General features: G+C 35.5%; 2 protein-coding genes across 2 annotated transcripts; one reads left to right on the forward strand and one right to left on the reverse strand.

The window, feature by feature from the left end:
- Nucleotides 1–242: 242 nt before the first annotated feature.
- Nucleotides 243–11,599, forward strand: LOC126719236 (uncharacterized). The gene is made up of 4 exons (XM_050421813.1): nucleotides 243–255; nucleotides 423–1,246; nucleotides 8,383–8,647; nucleotides 11,526–11,599. The coding sequence occupies exons 1-4, from the start codon at nucleotides 243–245 to the stop codon at nucleotides 11,597–11,599; spliced, it is 1,176 nt and encodes a 391-aa protein (XP_050277770.1).
- Nucleotides 11,600–11,690: 91 nt separating this feature from the next.
- Nucleotides 11,691–13,370, reverse strand: LOC126717037 (F-box protein At1g55000). Its single transcript, XM_050418190.1, has 2 exons — nucleotides 12,886–13,370; nucleotides 11,691–12,245 (listed from the first exon to the last, which is right to left on the reverse strand). Exons 1-2 carry the CDS (start codon nucleotides 13,273–13,275, stop codon nucleotides 11,871–11,873), a joined length of 765 nt encoding a protein of 254 aa, XP_050274147.1. The 5' UTR covers nucleotides 13,276–13,370; the 3' UTR covers nucleotides 11,691–11,870.
- Nucleotides 13,371–17,785: the final 4,415 nt, after the last annotated feature.

Here is a 17,785-nt window from a genome sequence, read left to right on the forward strand (position 1 = left end):
CGTGAGAATTGCTTGTTCTTATATAAATATATATATATATATATATATATATATAATGTAGCTTATGTTGTATTAATAATGCATTATTATATATAGAAGTGAAATGCAATAAGATTTTGTTGCTATTTTTCTATTCTATTTGAAGATGATCATCATCCCTTCTAAGTGTAGGGACTAGGAGTGACAAAAGGGTGCGTTCTGTTGAATAGCACGGAAATTGAGTTTTGCTATTTATAATACAAATGAATACGGAAGGTAAGTATATTTAAGATAATCCTTCATTAATATTTTTCAAATATATAGAACGCCCTATTCAGTTAAAAGCAAATTACACTCACGAGTATCAAGTCTAATAATACACAAAAGCAAAGCATCCACCACTTTCAATTTCTTTAAACAAATTAGTTGTGTCTGATTGACAGGGGAACTTAAACACTTCAGCCATGAGCATTCTTTGGTCTCCTTTGAAGGTTCAGGACGTAATAGTTCTTTTATATGTATCGGATGCGGTAAAGGCCTACATGGCTCATGCTACGGTTGCGTTACTTGTTATCCCTCATTTCACCTTCACAAGTCATGTTTAGAAGTAGCCCACTCCCACGAGGTGCAACACTCCATACACGACAAGCACCCTCTGATCATTTGCAAAACACCACCGTATGATAAGGAGACTTGCACATGCAATATTTGCGGTGAACCTTGCATGAGGTTTATTGTTTACCACTGTCCCCTTTGCAAAATTTACGTTCATTTCAAGTGTCTTTCGTTACCGCTCTCCATTGAAAGTGAAATTCACAACCACCCATTAACCTTATTCAGGAAGTTCATCACGTTCATTTGTGATTTTTGTGGTAAAGAAGGTAAAACATTGACCTACCTATGCAATGTTAGCTTTTGTGGATTTTGGGCCCACCATAATTGTGCTTCCTTACCACGCATGGTCAAACGTATGCGCCATAAGCACCCTCTCATCCTCACTAACTCTATTAAGGATGATCATTCTGAGCACCGAGTTTGCCAACTTTGCGTGAAACATATAGACACAAATCATGGAGTTTATTATTGCTCAAGTTGTGATTACGTTGCCCACCTTGATTGCGCTACAAACGAGAATGGCATGGATGAAAATTTTATGCGGGAATCTAAAGGCAAGGAACCTGCTGAGTTAACAAATATGCTGAAATTTGAAGATTTGGAGCTTGATGAATTCGCCAATGAATCATCTTATAGTGTCCAAAAAACCAAGGTGGGTGAGGGTGAAATTAAAATACCCATAGAAATCAAACATTTTTGTCATGAGCATGACTTAAAACTTATTGATGAGCTTGAGAACTACAAAATATGTGATGGGTGTGTATGGCCTATCTTTCCTCCATTTTATAGTTGTACTGAGTGTAACTTCTTTCTTGACAAATGTTGTGTAGAATTACCTCGTAAAAAGCGACACCCACTTCACCAACACCCCCTTAAGCTTGAACTAAATAGACCTCATTTATGGAGAAATTGTGTTATTATTATGAGTTTGTTAATGAGATCTTAATCTTGACCTGCTCAATTGTATGATAATGTCCTGGTGCATGTGTATTCAATTGTCTTTGAGAACTTGTTGATTGAAGAAATTTGATGGTAGGTTTTGGTTGTGGCACGTTTTGTTGATATCAATATTCACTGGAATGATATAACTGTTGAATTTTATTGTGTCTACCTTGATAAGTTTGCTTAATTCATTTTTTATTTGTCACACGCTTTATGGTTTTATGTATTCTGGTGTAACTTCCTTTTATAATTGTTATTGTGAATACTTCCTGCGATAGTTGGAATCTAATTGTATTTTTTTTTTCATATTTGCACAAGTTTTAGTCACTAGTAAATTGATTCCAACATCTTTTTAAGTAAATATTTGATAAACTATGCAAATATCGTACTTCTCTGTATATTGTTATTCTGTAGTATGTTTAGAAATTTGATTGGACCATAATTGTTCTATGGTTTCGTAATGGATTTTAGTTGTTTTCTCAACTACCTGCACAATATTTATTTAGTTTGGCTAATCTTTCTATATATTTTGTTTGTGCTCTTTGAAATTTGTATATAATGGACTCATTCTATATCTTGAAATATGAAAGGAATTGAGGGCGGAAAGAGCAAGACGCAGAGAGAGACACTGTGTGTGTGTGTGTTTTGTTTATTACATAGTTTCATTAATGTCCCTTATCATATATGTTCAATTGGTTAGTGTCCGAACAGCTTTTTCTTTGGACACTGTGCTTTAACTTCTTTTATGATAAATAATTTCATGTATCATAATGTCTTATATTTCAAGTTATAACCTATAACTATGAGATTTAATCATATGCAATTTAGTTATACTCCTGCCTAATCAGCCATCATTTCTTGATATCAAGTAACTAATATTGCTTGGTCAATGTAATTGCTAGTTTGCATCATTTACACTTCTAGTATTCTTTAGTAACAAATCAAGGTAGTTATAGTTGGGTGAGACGTATATCAAAATCCTGCCATATTATTTATATCTGAAAAAGAAATAAGAAATCACTTAAAAAGGGGGCACATCTGGTTTACTGATGAGAGCCTTTAGTGGTTGATGTTTTGGTTTTAAAGAACTTCTTTTGCATCAAATACTTGAAATGGATGAGATTTTAAAATTTTTGTCAAATGTTTATATTATGTTATGAACAAATTGTGGATATGCAATGATATTTATGAAAATGATTTGAGAAGTGAGTGTTCCTCCCTTTTTTTTTTTTGGTTTCTGAAAAGCATGTTCTTTATATTCATTCTAATTAGATTTTATCTTTTAGTTTGGCTGTTCCTAAGTTGTTTTTTTTTTTTTTTTTTTTTTTGGTTTTTTTTCTTTTTGGTTTCTTTGTCTTTGGGTTATAAAAGCATACACCTACATTTTGGCTGTTACTAAGTTGTTCCATTGTTTTCCTTGAAACAATGAAACCCAATCAGGCTCCTCATGCATTTTTAGAGCAATTTGGTGGAAATGGCAGCAACTCGAGCTTCATTTGTCAAAGTAAAGAGGCATATACTCGGGTTTACAACTGTCTTGAAGTCTGTAGCTTGTGAAAATTTTATTTTTCTGCTACTCGTTGATGCTGTATTATCAAATCTGCTGACAAAATTTGCTAGTTATTGTAAATTGCAACGCCTTGTATTTTGTGTTCCAGACTAGATCATCTCTTGGGATGAGAAATTTGGTTGGTAATTTTAGATTCAATTGGGCCAAGTTTATTTTGCTCTCTCTCTCTCTCTCTCTCTCTCTCTCTCTCTCTCTCTCTCTCTCTCTCTCTCTCTCTCTCTCTCTCTCTCTCTCTCTCTCTCTCTCTCTCTCTCTCTCTCTCTCTCTCTCTCTCTCTCTCTCTCTCTCTCTCTCTCTCTCTGTAGTGAAAGTGTAAAACCTGAGAATGTGATCATGTCTAAAATCCACCAAAGAAACTGAGAATAAACTCTAAATTTTATTAATTTGATAACTAAATGTCTTAGAGCCTAGAACATGTTTAAATAGTCAAATAAAAACCTAGGGTAGCTAGGAAAACGCACACGAAAGCGTAATTTGCGCTAATCTCGCAAAATGAGGTGGTAAAATGGTAAATTTTACCAAGAACAACAAAATTGAGATAATTGCAGAATTAAAAACTATTGTCTCCAAAAGATGTCTCAAAATAAACGTGACCTTATTTTAAATTATAAATTATAAAGGAAATAAATATTACAAAAAATGGCAAAAATGAAAATTTTAGGGACTCTGCCCAAAAAGTGGTTTTAGTTGTGGCCTAAGGTGGCAATTTTTTTTTTTTTTTAAAAATAATCCCAGTATCATTTGCATACATGTCACCATTTTAACACAATTTGATGATTTTTACTAGTACTTTTTATTAAGTCGTTGTCACCGTGTGTGTGTTTCACGGTTAGATGGTCTTACTTGAGAATTCCTAGAAGTATGTACTTTTGTGATATCCAAAACCATAAAATCAAGGGATCAAAAGAAATAGAAACGAAACACCCCCTCCCCTCGTAGGGTTGAGAATTAGAGAGATAATAGTATAAAGTAAAGAAATGGAAAAAATAAAATGCCAAAAATTGAAGGAAAGAAAAGAATATAAAACTAGGATACCTGCTCACAAACGCAAGACCCCACCATAATTTTCTTTTTCTCTTTCCTTCTTTTAAATTTGTTTTGAAGTTTAGAAAGGAAAGGAAATATCAAATTGAAATGGAATAGATTGGAATAAAAAAGCCTAAGATAATCTCCATATTTAGATTTGAAGAAAATAATATGAATAAAAAAATAAGGAAAAAAGAATAACTTTGTCTCAATTAATCAAGTGAAGGAGGTGTTCTTCCATTTGTTCCTTTGTTGTTTTTGTTTCAAACAAAAGAAGGATTCCTTACTTTTACTCCTCTCTAGCATAAATTTATCTCATCTTATATTGATGGACATGAATAAAAAATAAGAAAAAAAGAATAACTTTGTCTCAATTGATCAAGTGAAGGAGGTGTTCAATTCCATTTGTTCTTTTGTTGTTATTGTTGTTGTTTTTTTTTTTTTTTTTTTTAAAACAAAAGAAGGATTCCTTGCTTTCACCCCTCTCGAGCATAAATTTATCTCAACTTATATTGGTGTTCATCATCGTATAGGAAAAGTTTAATATATTTGGTTTACTATTTATTGAGTCATGTTATTTGTAAATTTTTAGACATAATAGTTTAATCATAATTAAATGAATTTGTTAAGGTTGTTGTTGATCCTTATAAAGTCACAGCTATCAACTCTTTGCATAGTGTTTGGATGAAAGGAATATAGAAAGAAATGATTTATTGTTTATTTATTTTGAAAGTCATAAACTTATAATAGCAAAAGGAATGGAATGGTTAAATTTGTTCCACTTCCACCCACAAATTTTTATGGAAAATACTAAAGGCACAACAAATTTCATTATAAAAGTTTTACATATTAACATAACAATGGATATCCTAGATAACACATTAACAGCATAATTAAGATATATATATATATATATATTACAAAAATGCAACATCAATTTATTACGTAACTGTGTTCAAATTAAAATAATTTTTTTTCTTGGATATGTATTTGACGTATATGTAGTTAAATTTGCACTGCACCTTTAATCAGTCATTTTGTATTGCGTGTGGGCAAAATGGTACATTCTTATTAATTTAATCAAAATTAGATGTTTACCCCATCTATATATATAAATTAAAATTTCAAATTAGAGTTCCAATGTGTCTTAAATTATTTATTCTTAAAGAGTTTTATTTCTTAATTTTAGAATCAAATGTGGGACTACATCATAAATATTAATTAAAGTGAGTTATTAAGTACAAAAACTAAAGAATCTAGAATAAACGAATTGTAAAAAAAAAAGTGCTTCATAATAATTAAAAAAAAAATTCAAAATTTATATTTTATACCTAATTATATCCTTACAACTTTGTTTAAAACAATTTTTTTTAAAGAATTAACAAAATATAAAAATGACTATCAATAGTATTTAAATTATATATATAGGAATTATATTGTGCATCTTATTGTATATCTTTAAGTATATCCATGAGGTTATAAGCTAGTTCAATTAAACCACAAATAAAAAATAAAGAACAAGGATGATATTAAATTCTCTCTCTCTCTCTCCCCTTTACATGTAACATCCAAAGAAAGAAAGAGATCACCAAATTTACATGTAAAGTTTTTCATTCCTTCTCTCTCTCTCTCTCTCTCTCTCTCTCTCTCTCTCTCTCTCTCTCTCTCTCTCTCTCTCTCTCTCATCCAAAGAAAGAAAGAGATCACCAAATTTACACGTAAAGTTTTTCATTCCTTCCCACTTCTTTACACTATCCAAATTCTATTTTGAAATCAAAAGAAAAGGAATCAATGGTGCTATAAATATTGATCAACCCAACATAAATTATTCATGCAATCAAACGGATCAATGGTTATATATTTTAAGAGAGCCAACAATTGGTAGCTTGACCAACGAAGATTCGTAGCCAAATCCAAGTTCTTGTTCAATTCCTACGTAAGTATTGCTTGCTGTTATTATTTTAAATAAAACAATAGCTTGTTTTGTATTATAGAAGTGAAATACAATAAGGTTTCATTGCTATTTTGAAATTAAAATTTATGATGAGTTAGTGGGCATTTTTCTTAGCTTATTCTTTAATTTGTTTCCCTAAATTGAGAGATCCAAGCCCAGTTTCATTTGAAGATGATCGTCTTTTTTAAGTGCACGTAGCATTTTGTTGAAGTGTACAAAACGTTGTACTTGTTCAAAGAGTTCATTTTCTAGGTGAGTATCCAAGATAATCCATTAATACTTATTTATTCACATACATATAAAACACCACCTAATCAATTAGAAGCAAAACACACACAACTATCAAGTGCAATGGACAAAAGCAAAGCATCCACCACTTTCAACCATATGATGAGGGGACTTGCACCTGCAATTTCTACAGTTTATCTTGCAAACGGTTTGTTTATCATTGCCCCCTCTATAAACTTGACTTTGGTATCAAATATGCCTCGCTACCGCTCATCTTTATGAAGTTCAAATTCATGAGCTGGTTAATCCTCTTTAAAAGGTTAATATTATTTTTCAACAACATAATAAAAAGTACTCTTAACTAATTTATTTTTGTTTTTTGTTTAAAAATTAATACATTAGTTTGTAAGATTTTAATAATAAATATTATATATACTCCAAGAATCATTGATTTTCATTTTGTATCGTCGGCCTTTAGGCAGAACATTACTTGTTAATTGAGTTAAAATTAGATTTTTGCCCCCATTCAGTTCAAGGTGCCGATAAATAGTAAATAAATATAAATGATATTAAGTTCTAAAGATAAAAAATTATCTGATTCCTTTATTTCTTATTTCATATACATTAATCATTCATTTCTTCCCACTCTTTTAAGCTCTCCAAATTCTATTTTAGAAATCCAAATAAAAGGTTTGACAGAAGTGGAGGTTTAAATATATATCTACCCATCCTAAATTTATGCAACAAAACGGACCGTACTTTATATACTCAAGAGAGGTAACGTGATACTTGACCAACGAAGTTTTGAAGCCAAGCACAAGTTCTTGTTCCTACGTGAGAATTGCTTGTTCTTTTATATATATATGTGTGTGTGTGTGTGTAGCTTAATACAGTATTATAGAAGTGAAATGCAATAAGATTTTGTTGCTATTTTGCTATTCCATTTGAAGATGATCATCATCCCTTTTTAGTGTAGGGTCTTGGAGTGACAAAAGGGTGCGTTCTGTTGAAGAGCACGGAAATTGAGTTTTGCTATTTATAATACAAATGAGTATGAAAGGTGAGTATATTTAAGATAATCCTTTATTAATATTTTTCAAATATATAGAAATCCCTATTCAGTTAAAAGCAAATTACACTCACGAGTATCAAGTCTAATAATACAAAAAAGCAAAGCATCCACCACTTTCAATTTCTTTAAACAAATTAGTTGTGTGTCTGATTGACAGGGGAACTTAAACACATCAGCCATGAGCATCCTTTGGTCTCCTTCGATGCTTCAAATGTTTTAGAAGATGTAAGATCTAAATTATGTAGCGGGTGCGGTAAAGGCCTACATGGTTCATGCTACGGATGCGGAATTTGTTATCCCTCTTTTTCGTTTTTCCTTCACAAGTCATGTTTCGAAGTAGCCCACTCCCACGAGGTGCAACACCCCATACACGACAAGCACCCTCTGATCATTTGCAAAACACCACCGTATGATAAGGAGACTTGCACATGCAATATTTGCGGTGAACCTTGCATGAGGTTTATTGTTTACCACTGTCCCCTTTGCAAAATTTACGTTCATTTCAAGTGTCTTTCGTTACCGCTCTCCATTGAAAGTGAAATTCACAACCACCCATTAACCTTATTCAGGAAGTTCATCACGTTCATTTGTGATTTTTGTGGTAAAGAAGGTAAAACATTGACCTACCTATGCAATGTTAGCTTTTGTGGATTTTGGGCCCACCATAATTGTGCTTCCTTACCACGCATGGTCAAACGTATGCGCCATAAGCACCCTCTCATCCTCACTAACTCTATTAAGGATGATCATTCTGAGCACCGAGTTTGCCAACTTTGCGTGAAACATATAGACACAAACCATGGGGTTTATTATTGCTCAACTTGTGATTATGTTGCCCACCTTGATTGCGCTACAGACAAGAATGGCATGGATGAAAATTTTATGCGGGAATCTAAAGGCAAGGAACCTGCTGAGTTAACAAATATGCTGAAATTTGAAGATTTGGAGCTTGATGAATTCGCCAATGAATCATCTTATAGTGTCCAAGAAACCCAGGTGGGTGAGGGTGAAATTAAAATACCCATAGAAATCAAACATTTTTGTCATGAGCATGACTTAAAACTTATTGATGGGCTTGAGAACTACAAAATATGTGACGGGTGTGTACGACCTATCTTCCCTCCATTTTATAGTTGTATTGAATGTAACTTCTTTCTTCACAAATGTTGTGTAGAATTACCGCGTAAAAAGCGACACCCACTTCACCAACACCCCCTCAACCTAAATAGATCTCATTTATGGTTGAATGACTGTCATGCTTGTAAGTGTATAACTAATGGCTTTATCTACAACTGCCACGAATGCAATTTTGTCCTTGATGTCTCATGTAGTTTGATCTCAGAATTAGACACATTAACTCACGTTGGTCACGAGCACCCCCTAATCTTCTCTAGCGCAACTAATGAAGAGGAGTGTGGTGCTTGCAATTCTAAAGGAAGAATCTTTCGTTGTACTAAATGTGAATTCACTTTGGATTTTGGATGTGCTACATTACCACATACCGTAAAGTACAAACAACATGAACACCCATTTACCCTTAATTATATTGTTGAAGATGACTCAGGTGAATATTATTGCGATATTTGTGAGGAAGAACGAGACTATCCAAAGCATTGGTTCTATTATTGTAAAGAATGTAATTATCCTGCTCATCCCAAATGTATTTTTGAAGAGTCCTTATATTATAGATTGGGAGACTACAGAAATATTAAGTTCGGGAGCACTTACATATCCACCGTCCACCAACATCCCCTTACTCTTGTTCAGGAGACTAAGGATGGCTTTCATCGTTGTAACAGGTGTGGTTATCGTTGCCATGATATAGCCTATGCATGTGCCACGTGTAATATCAGTTTTGACCTGCTTTGCATGTGCATAATGTAAAAATGACGTAACTGGCATCCAGCTCCTATCAAGAACGGACACTGCCTTAAGAGTTGTGTTAATAAGACACTATCTAAGTATATATGTATTTAACTTCTTTTCTTTGCATCCATATGGAATATTGTTCTTATTATCAACAAAGAAGTATCTTTTTCAAGTAATTATTAATTATCCGTTTCTTTCTTATTTCATTTTTTTTTTTTTTTTTTTTTGGTTATAACCGAATTTGAAAGAGAGATGCTACGTCTACAACATTTTTACAACATTTTTACAACAAATCATAGGTGGTTAATTGTTATTGGGTCAAATTTAAAACTAACACTAAGATTACTTTTTTACCCCAACAAAAACAACCAGTAACAACTTGCCACTTAGGATTTGTTGTAAAAATATTGTAGAAATATTGTAGACATAGTATTTCTCAATTTGAAATAGTGATGAAATAGTGTGTATTAATGCTTTGCTGCATTTAAAGAGAGAAAACAATAAATTGGAAATATTTATAATTAAAGCTTAAATTAATTAATACACACCAAAAGCTTCCTGTCAGAGTCAGACAACATATTTTATTGTAGCTAACCAACTACAGTAGTTCTGGCCGAAAAGGCAATGCTGGCCCGTTGGGTACCAAAACCTCTTCTCCTCCTTTTTTTATTTTTATTGTTTTATAGATATAGTGCCAATATATATTTATGATTTGGTAAAGCTATCAAATACAACAATGCTGCCGCTAGCATCTCTTATGGGTATTATAATTACATGCCTTATTTATAAGAATGTCAAGATTATTGGTTATAGCGATTTAATTGCAGTCTTTCCCTTGAATATATATATATATATATATATATATGTATATATATGGCTAATCCCACTATAGCTCTATAATCTTTTTTTATGCCCGTATACCTGTCAACACAGAAACCAACTGGGAAAAAAAATCAACGAAAATTAAATTTCTTTTCTTTTTCCCAATTGTTTCAGAAAATGAAAAAAATGTCGGCATTTTAAACATACAATAATATAAAATGTGAACTTAAACGTTGTAATTGGATTTTCTTTTTAAACTATTGAAAATTTGCTAAATCCAATAATTATATTCAATGAAATTGAATTTCTCTTCCTTTTTATAATCATCTCAGAAAGAGAATTGCTACGTCCATAACATTTTTACAACACTTTCACAACAATTAAAATATATCAGCACTTTTACAACATTTTTACAATCTATCACCTGAGATTCGTTGTGAAAATATAGTAGATATAGCACTTCCCTTTCAGAAAATCAAAAAAAATAAATATCATAATTTTACATACAACAATATAAAAATAAATAAATATCATAATTTTACATACAACAATATAAAATTCATAATTAAATCCAATATTTATCTTATGGATATAATATATGTATTACCTATTTCATAACATATGGGTTTTGTACAATTGTAGACCCTATATTGTAAGATTGATGTTATATATGGTGAATACATAAAATACCTTCTCAGGATCATGGGCGCTACACAACATAAGATAACACTCTACTTTCCTTTAAACGTCAATTTTCTAGTCTAAACAAAAAAAATTTACAAAGTCTATAGTAAACTATAATAGATTTCACTTGTTAAATTATCTGATTCCTATTTTAGTTGATTAATCTTCACATGTAAGTACAGTTTCTTCTTTATTGGGGAGAATTTTCAAGCATAATCATTTTTAACATCATGCATAAGCAGCTATGTACACTTTCTTTTTTCTTTTTTTTTCTTTTTTATAAAGCAGCTATGTTAACTAAATAGGAGCTGTACGGTGAGCACAGTGCGAAACTATTCTTTCGCCTTTTACCAAAAAAAAAAATATTAACTAAGATTGCATTTGGATAGTTTATTTTTTGCTAACTTATTTTACTATTTAGTTTATTTTTTTCTACTATTCATAAATTTCATTGCACTTTTTAGTACAATTCATAAGTCCCGCTGTATTATTTCAACTTCATAAATCTCACTGCACTTTTTAGTACTATTTATAAGTCCCGTTGTATTATTTCAACTAACTTTTATCTTTATCTACGGTACTTTCAGCAAAAAAATTTTAGTTTTAACAAAATAAACTTCCAAACACACTCTAAATATATTTTTTTTTTTCTAAATAAATACAATTTAAATTTTTCTTTCCTTTATTCTTTGAGAACAACCAATTAAGCAAACATCACAACCCACTTTTGCTTTTCTCTTCTCATTTTTGCTTTTAACCTTCAGCTTTAATTTGCGTGTATTTGCTTTCTAAGAAGCAAGCAACAAAGATTCCTTTGGTAATTTTCCTGCTCTTCTAAGCCAACATTCGCTGGATTGGAGCAATTTTTACTGCTCATCCGACCACCCAACCTCCCTTCCTTCTTACTTTCTCATATAAATATAATAAAGTAAAAGAAATCCTAAGTAGTTATGCATTTAGAAAAACCAAATAAATCATACATAGCCCTATATGGAACATAATCCCAGAGTGATCAGCAATTACCATTCTTGGCCTTTCTTCACCATTTATTATATATACCTCAAGGTTCCAACTTATGAGCAGCTGCGATCAACATTTTATTTCAGAAACTAGGCCAAGCTCATTTGTCTCTCCCACTTAAGGTCCTCAGAGAATTCAGAAAGTGCAGCTCGAGGATTACCATTTGATATAGATAAGTAATATTGAGCAGTCCCATCATCGACTTGCATGCTCCTCTTCAATGAGTCAAGAACCTTTCTCTTGCCTTGTTCGGTTGTCATCTTATTCAACATATGGCTAGAGTTTCCACTCGGACCACCTTCAAGATACAACACTGCCACTTCCCTTTTCGCATAGGTATCTAGCTCGATGTAGCATACTCCATTTACAAGAATGTCAGGATTGCTTATAGGGATTAACAACCTCTCCCTTGAGTATATGCCATGGTCGCTCATCATGTTGTTTAAACGTTTTATGTCCATAACCTGCTAACACCAAAAACAGAAAATTAAGAATGTACACACAAGTACACAGACTATGTACAGGACAGGAAGAGCAAACCAACTTGGGCTAACAATTTGCATGCAGGAGAAAAGTTCAAATTTTTAAAGTACAATCTAGACCTCAATAACCAAAAGGGTAAAAAAATTTCTGTTCGGTATCTCATGTTGATATATTTTCTTATATATCATAATTTATGGAATATTATCTCTTTTCTATATCAAACATTCATTTAAAAATGGAAAGAAAATTTTACCTAATTTATCAATGTCTTATTATCTTTTAAGGTTCAAAGCTTACAAAAGGGAAACAAGGTACATAAAAAAGAGGGGGAAATACAGAAGCAAGAGTTGTAATGAAAGAGAAAAAATAATAAAAGAACATTATAATTACCTTTCAAAAATTAAAAAATAGAGCATCCCATATTCTTAATGTAGTATCTTATTCACATTCGTATAAATTTAATTTAATAAAAATGTACTAACATCAACAACTAAGCTATACTATATGCATTATCTAAAAACCTAACAAATTAAAAAACTTTGCTGTCCTTTCCCACACTTTCTCGTTAACCAAACAGAAATTAAGAAATTGAAAATTATAAAAAAAAAAAAAAAAAAAAACCTGAACAGAGTACTTGACAGCGAGACTAGCGACACTATCTCCTCTAACAATCCGATGCGAAATCGCGAACTTCCAAATCCCACTGTCTCTCCAGAAGCTTCCAGAGACAGGCTTTCCGATCACCTCTCCGAGTTTCCAATTCGCCTTGAAGGCTTCGACGACGAGCTCGTAGGCGACCGAGTTCCAGAGTCGGCACACGCAACTCGCTCCAGCGAGCTCCGAGACTCCGCTGTCGCCGCCGCCGCCGCCGAGCCTCTCGAGGATCAGGCGGAGAGTGTCACGGTACGCAAGGACCGAAGAGAGGTTGGAAGAGTTAGTTATCCTTGCCGTTGCGGATTCCGCGGTGGTTGTTGCGGTGAGAATTTCGTCTTTGTCGCCACAACAACCCATTTTTTTAGAGAGAGAGAAAGAGAGATTGGGTTTTTGAAGCTGGTGGCTTGTGAATTGTCGCCGTAACAAAAATATAAAATGTGATTTTTTTTTTTTTTTTTTTTTCAGAGTTTGGAATGGTTGGTGGCGGAGAACATTGGATATGGAATTAGAAGGGCTTCTTTTTTTCTTTTTCTTTTTAATTAGAAGGGCTTCAATTATTACGTTTATTTATCTATATCAAGAACCTTTTTTTTTTCTCAAAAATTAAAAAAAAAAAAAAAAAAAACAACAAAACAAAAAATAATAGATGTACAGTTAGTACACTTTCTATACATAAAATGATAAAAAAAAATAGTATTAGACAGATTTTGATTCAATTATATTTGATATTTCTACTAATTCTTTAATTTAATTTTTTAGTATTTAAATAATTGTTCTCTATAAATATTTTTTGTTAAATTATTGATTTTTTTTTAATAATGAAACAAATATTATATTAAGAGAAATGAGGCAAACTAGGAGAATAATCTATTTTATCTGCTTCTCTCAGAGCCCAAAACATAGAGGAAATTAGAAGAGATGGTGATGATTCTTTCTCGTTTACATGAGGAGGCCCAAGCCCAACTAGCTATCAACTGTGCTTCAGAGTTGGGCTCAAAGACTATGTTTGGTTGGATAGAAAATATTTTTTATCTTAAAATAAATTTTTGAAAAATAAAATATTTTCAAATGTTTGGTTATGTTTTTTAAAAATGCTCCGGAAAATATTTTCAATTAAACGGTGATAGATGATGGCTGATGGCAGTGGTTGGCAACTGGAGATTACGGATGTTAGTAGAGGTGGTGGTTGAGTGGCTAACAGTAAGAAAAAGTGGCTGACATTTTTAGTTGCCCGAAATACATGAAATTGCGGAAAATATTTTTTGGAAATCAATTTCTGTCCAACCAAACACATGAAACAAATATTTTCTGAAAATTGAGAAACTAATTTTGAATTCTTCAATCAATGGTGCCATGAGCTAATGTGGACGATTAGTGGAGCTCTGAATTGGTACAATTGCACAAGAAGCATCCCCTTCAAAAGAGCACCCTTTGATTTAGCCCGTATTGCTTCTCCAGTAAGGTCAAAAGAAGCCCATGTGAAGAGAATTTTGTCTTAGAGGTTCAGGTTACAGAACAAGGCAGCTTGATTAGTGTGGTTGTCTCAGATAGCATCATCATCAGAGAGCATAAATGTATAGAATCCATTTGTGACACCATATCCCAAGTTTGAAGATGTGGCTGAAAATATCTTAACCATCTTCAGCTTAGGAAAAAAAAATATATATATATATATATATTTTTTCTACATTGAATTATAAATGAATATTGAAGATGATAAAATATAGAGCCTGACGGGCCTACCTTAATGGGCCTGACGGATTGGAACTGTTGGGCCTGTGTAAAGATGATCCCATGCGCTTTTAAGGCCCATCGCTGACAGACACAGTAAGGGCCCATGATCCGAAATCTCTATCGCCTAGAAAAGCCCTAAGATCCGAAAATGGGAATCCTTGCTCACCACGCTTAGAAGAATTGGAAGTAGAGTCCCACATGGAAAAGATTTGGAGACCAAGAAGGAAAAGTCAACTCTCTACCACTATAAAAGACCTAACACCCTCGCAAATCAAGGTACGTTTAATTGACCCTCTCTAGCGCTCTAGAGTGGTGAGAAGAATTCTAACTTGACTTTCGGAGAGTGTTTGGCCGGCACCATACCGGTGCTCTCTAAAGGTTTTCTTTCGATTGCTTCTGTTGTACAGGTTCGCTTTGAGTCGCGAGTGCGGTGTGACCTATTGGTGATAGTTTTTCAACGTCATCAGTTGGCGCCGTCTGTGGGGAACGTAGCACATTATCGCTTCCTAGACAAAAGAGTTACATGGTACTCACTCGCTCAATGACAACCACTAACGACGTTCAAGAAGAAGAAGCCCCTACGACTGCCCTTGAGAGACAGGTCAGGACGCTCGCCACAGCCGTGGAGCGCCTCACCAAACAAAACCACGACCTAGAAGAGCAACTGAACCAAAAGAGTGCGGCGGTCAATAACCAAGGAGCGGATCAAGAAGGGACCAGCGCTGAAAGGAGAAATCATGACGGACCACAGGAGAGTAACTCCCCGAGCAGACCAGTGCGACGAGACACTAGCATCCCTTCAGTGACGGATGTGGCTCCATAACCCATCATCGCGGAGATGCAGGCGATGAAGGAACAGATGGAAGTAATGATGAACGCTCTCAAGGGGCGAGTGTCCAGTGATCTTGACGACGACCTTGTCAACCGGACTGACTCGCCATTTACGACAACCGTCAATTCCTTCCCCCTGCCGAGTAAGTTCCGCATGCCAAGTATGGATAGTTATGACGGAATTAAGGACCCTCTAGATCACCTAGAGACCTTCAAGACCCTGATGCACCTTCAGGGAGTGGCAGACACAATTATGTGCAGGGCATTTCCTACAACCCTAAAGGGCGCAGCAAGGATTTGGTTCAGCCGGCTAGCACCAAACTCCATCAGCACCTTCAAGGAGCTAAGCGCTCAATTTACTACGCACTTCATCGGAGGACATCGGTATAAGAAATCCACGACTTGTTTAATGAATATCAAACAGCGAGAGGAGGAGACGTTACGGGCCTACATATCACGCTTCAATAAAGAAGCGCTCTCGATCGACGAAGCCGACGACAAGATACTGGTAGCAGCGTTCACGAATGGGCTGAAGGGGGGTAAGTTTTTGTTCTCCCTATACAAAAACGACCCAAAGACCATGTCAGAGGTGCTTTACAGGGCCACCAAATATATGAACGCTGAAGACGCACTATTAGCCCGAGAAGATAGACCCAAGAAAAGAGACAGACAAGAAGATCCCCGACAGGACCAGGGGCGGAAGAAAGGAAGGGATGGAGACCGAAGGGAGGAGAGACGTCCAAAACCCATGGGCGGAAGGTTCACAAGTTTCACCCCGTTAACCGCTCCTATAGACCAAGTCCTAATGCAGATTAAGGACGAAGGATCCCTGACGTTTCCGGGAAAGCTGAAGAGTGATCCCAACAAAAGGTCCAGAGACAAATATTACCGCTTCCACCGTGATCATAGTCACGACACGGCCGATTGCTACGACTTGAAGCAGCAAATCGAAGCCCTTATCCGACAAGGGAAGCTGAAGAAGTTCGTCAGCAAGGAGAGAACGGATCAACCCCCACAAGAACAACACCCCTACCGAGAAAACGAGCGACCAAGACCCCCATTATGGGACATAAGGATGATAATCGGAGGAACAGCTGCGGTCGGATCGTCAAAAAAGGCTCGCAAAACATACCTTCGGATGGTACAGAATGTCCAGTTGGCGGGTACAGTGCCAAAGATGGCAAGAAGGGAAGGCCCCATTATCGGGTTCTCGGAAGAGGATGCACGGCGCCTACACCATCCACACGACGATGCCCTCGTCGTCAGCATGCGGGCAGGGGACTACAACATGCACCGAGTGTTGGTCGACAACGGCAGCTCGGCCGATATCTTATACTATCCGGCGTTCCAGCAAATGAGGATTGACAGGGAGCAGCTAATACCGACAAACGCCCCGCTCGTTGGTTTCGGAGGGAGTAGGGTATTCCCTTTGGGCGCGGTCACGTTATCGGTGACAGTAGGAGATTACCCCCAACAAATCACCAGGGACGTGACATTCTTGGTGGTCGATTGCTCGTCCGCCTACAATGCTATTATTGGACGACCTACGCTTAACTCGTGGAAGGCGGTAACATCAACTTACCACCTAATGATCAAGTTCCCAACGGAGTATGGGGTAGGAGAGCTACGCGGAAGTCAAGTTGCCGCACGAGAATGCTACGTAGCTATGATGGAGATGGAAGACCAAATCCAGGCCTTGAACATAGAAGAGCACCGAACGATGGCAGAACCCACAGAGAAGCTAGAGGAGATAACTCTAACAGTTCCAACCCAGACAGAACAACCAAGATCGGAACGCTTGCCAAACCCGCAATCCGTCAAGAGCTCGTAGCTTTCTTGAGGAGCAATAAGGATGTGTTCGCCTGGAGCCATGACGATATGCCAGGAATCGATCCCTCGGTCATGGTACATAAATTGAATGTATTGCCCTCATTTCCACCCGTCCGACAAAAGAAGAGAGCGTTCGCGCCGGAACGAGACCAAGCAATAGCGGAAGAGGTCCGCAAACTCCAAGAGGCAGGCTTCATCAGGGAAGTCTACTATCCCGATTGGCTGGCGAATGTGGTAATGGTGAAGAAAGCGAGCGGCAAGTGGCGGATGTGCGTAGATTTCACCGATCTTAACAAAGCATGCTCCAAAGATAGCTATCCCCTTCCAAGGGTCGACGTCCTGGTAGACTCGACGGCTCAACACCAATTACTAAGCTTCATGGACGCTTTCTCGGGTTATAACCAGATCCGCATGCACGAGGCCGATCAGGAAAAGATTTCGTTCGTAACCAGTCAAGGACTCTTCTGTTACA

Source organism: Quercus robur, chromosome 3 (assembly GCF_932294415.1).
Source record: "Quercus robur chromosome 3, dhQueRobu3.1, whole genome shotgun sequence".
NCBI classification, from domain to species: Eukaryota; Viridiplantae; Streptophyta; class Magnoliopsida; order Fagales; family Fagaceae; genus Quercus; species Quercus robur.

Excerpts from the sequence above, each read along its gene's own strand:
- LOC126719236 (XM_050421813.1), top strand. Across the intron at positions 1,247-8,382 it reads ATAGTGTCCAAAAAACCAAG|GTGGGTGAGGGTGAAATTAA; the intron begins GTGGGTGAGGGT and ends CAAGAAACCCAG. Across the intron at positions 8,648-11,525 it reads GTTGAATGACTGTCATGCTT|CTTTAATTTGCGTGTATTTG; the intron begins GTAAGTGTATAA and ends TTTAACCTTCAG.
- LOC126717037 (XM_050418190.1), bottom strand. The coding sequence starts at position 13,275 with ATGGGTTGTTGTGGCGACAAAGACGAAATTCTCACCGCAACAACCACC. Across the intron at positions 12,246-12,885 it reads CTGTCAAGTACTCTGTTCAG|GTTATGGACATAAAACGTTT; the intron begins GTTTTTTTTTTT and ends TGGTGTTAGCAG.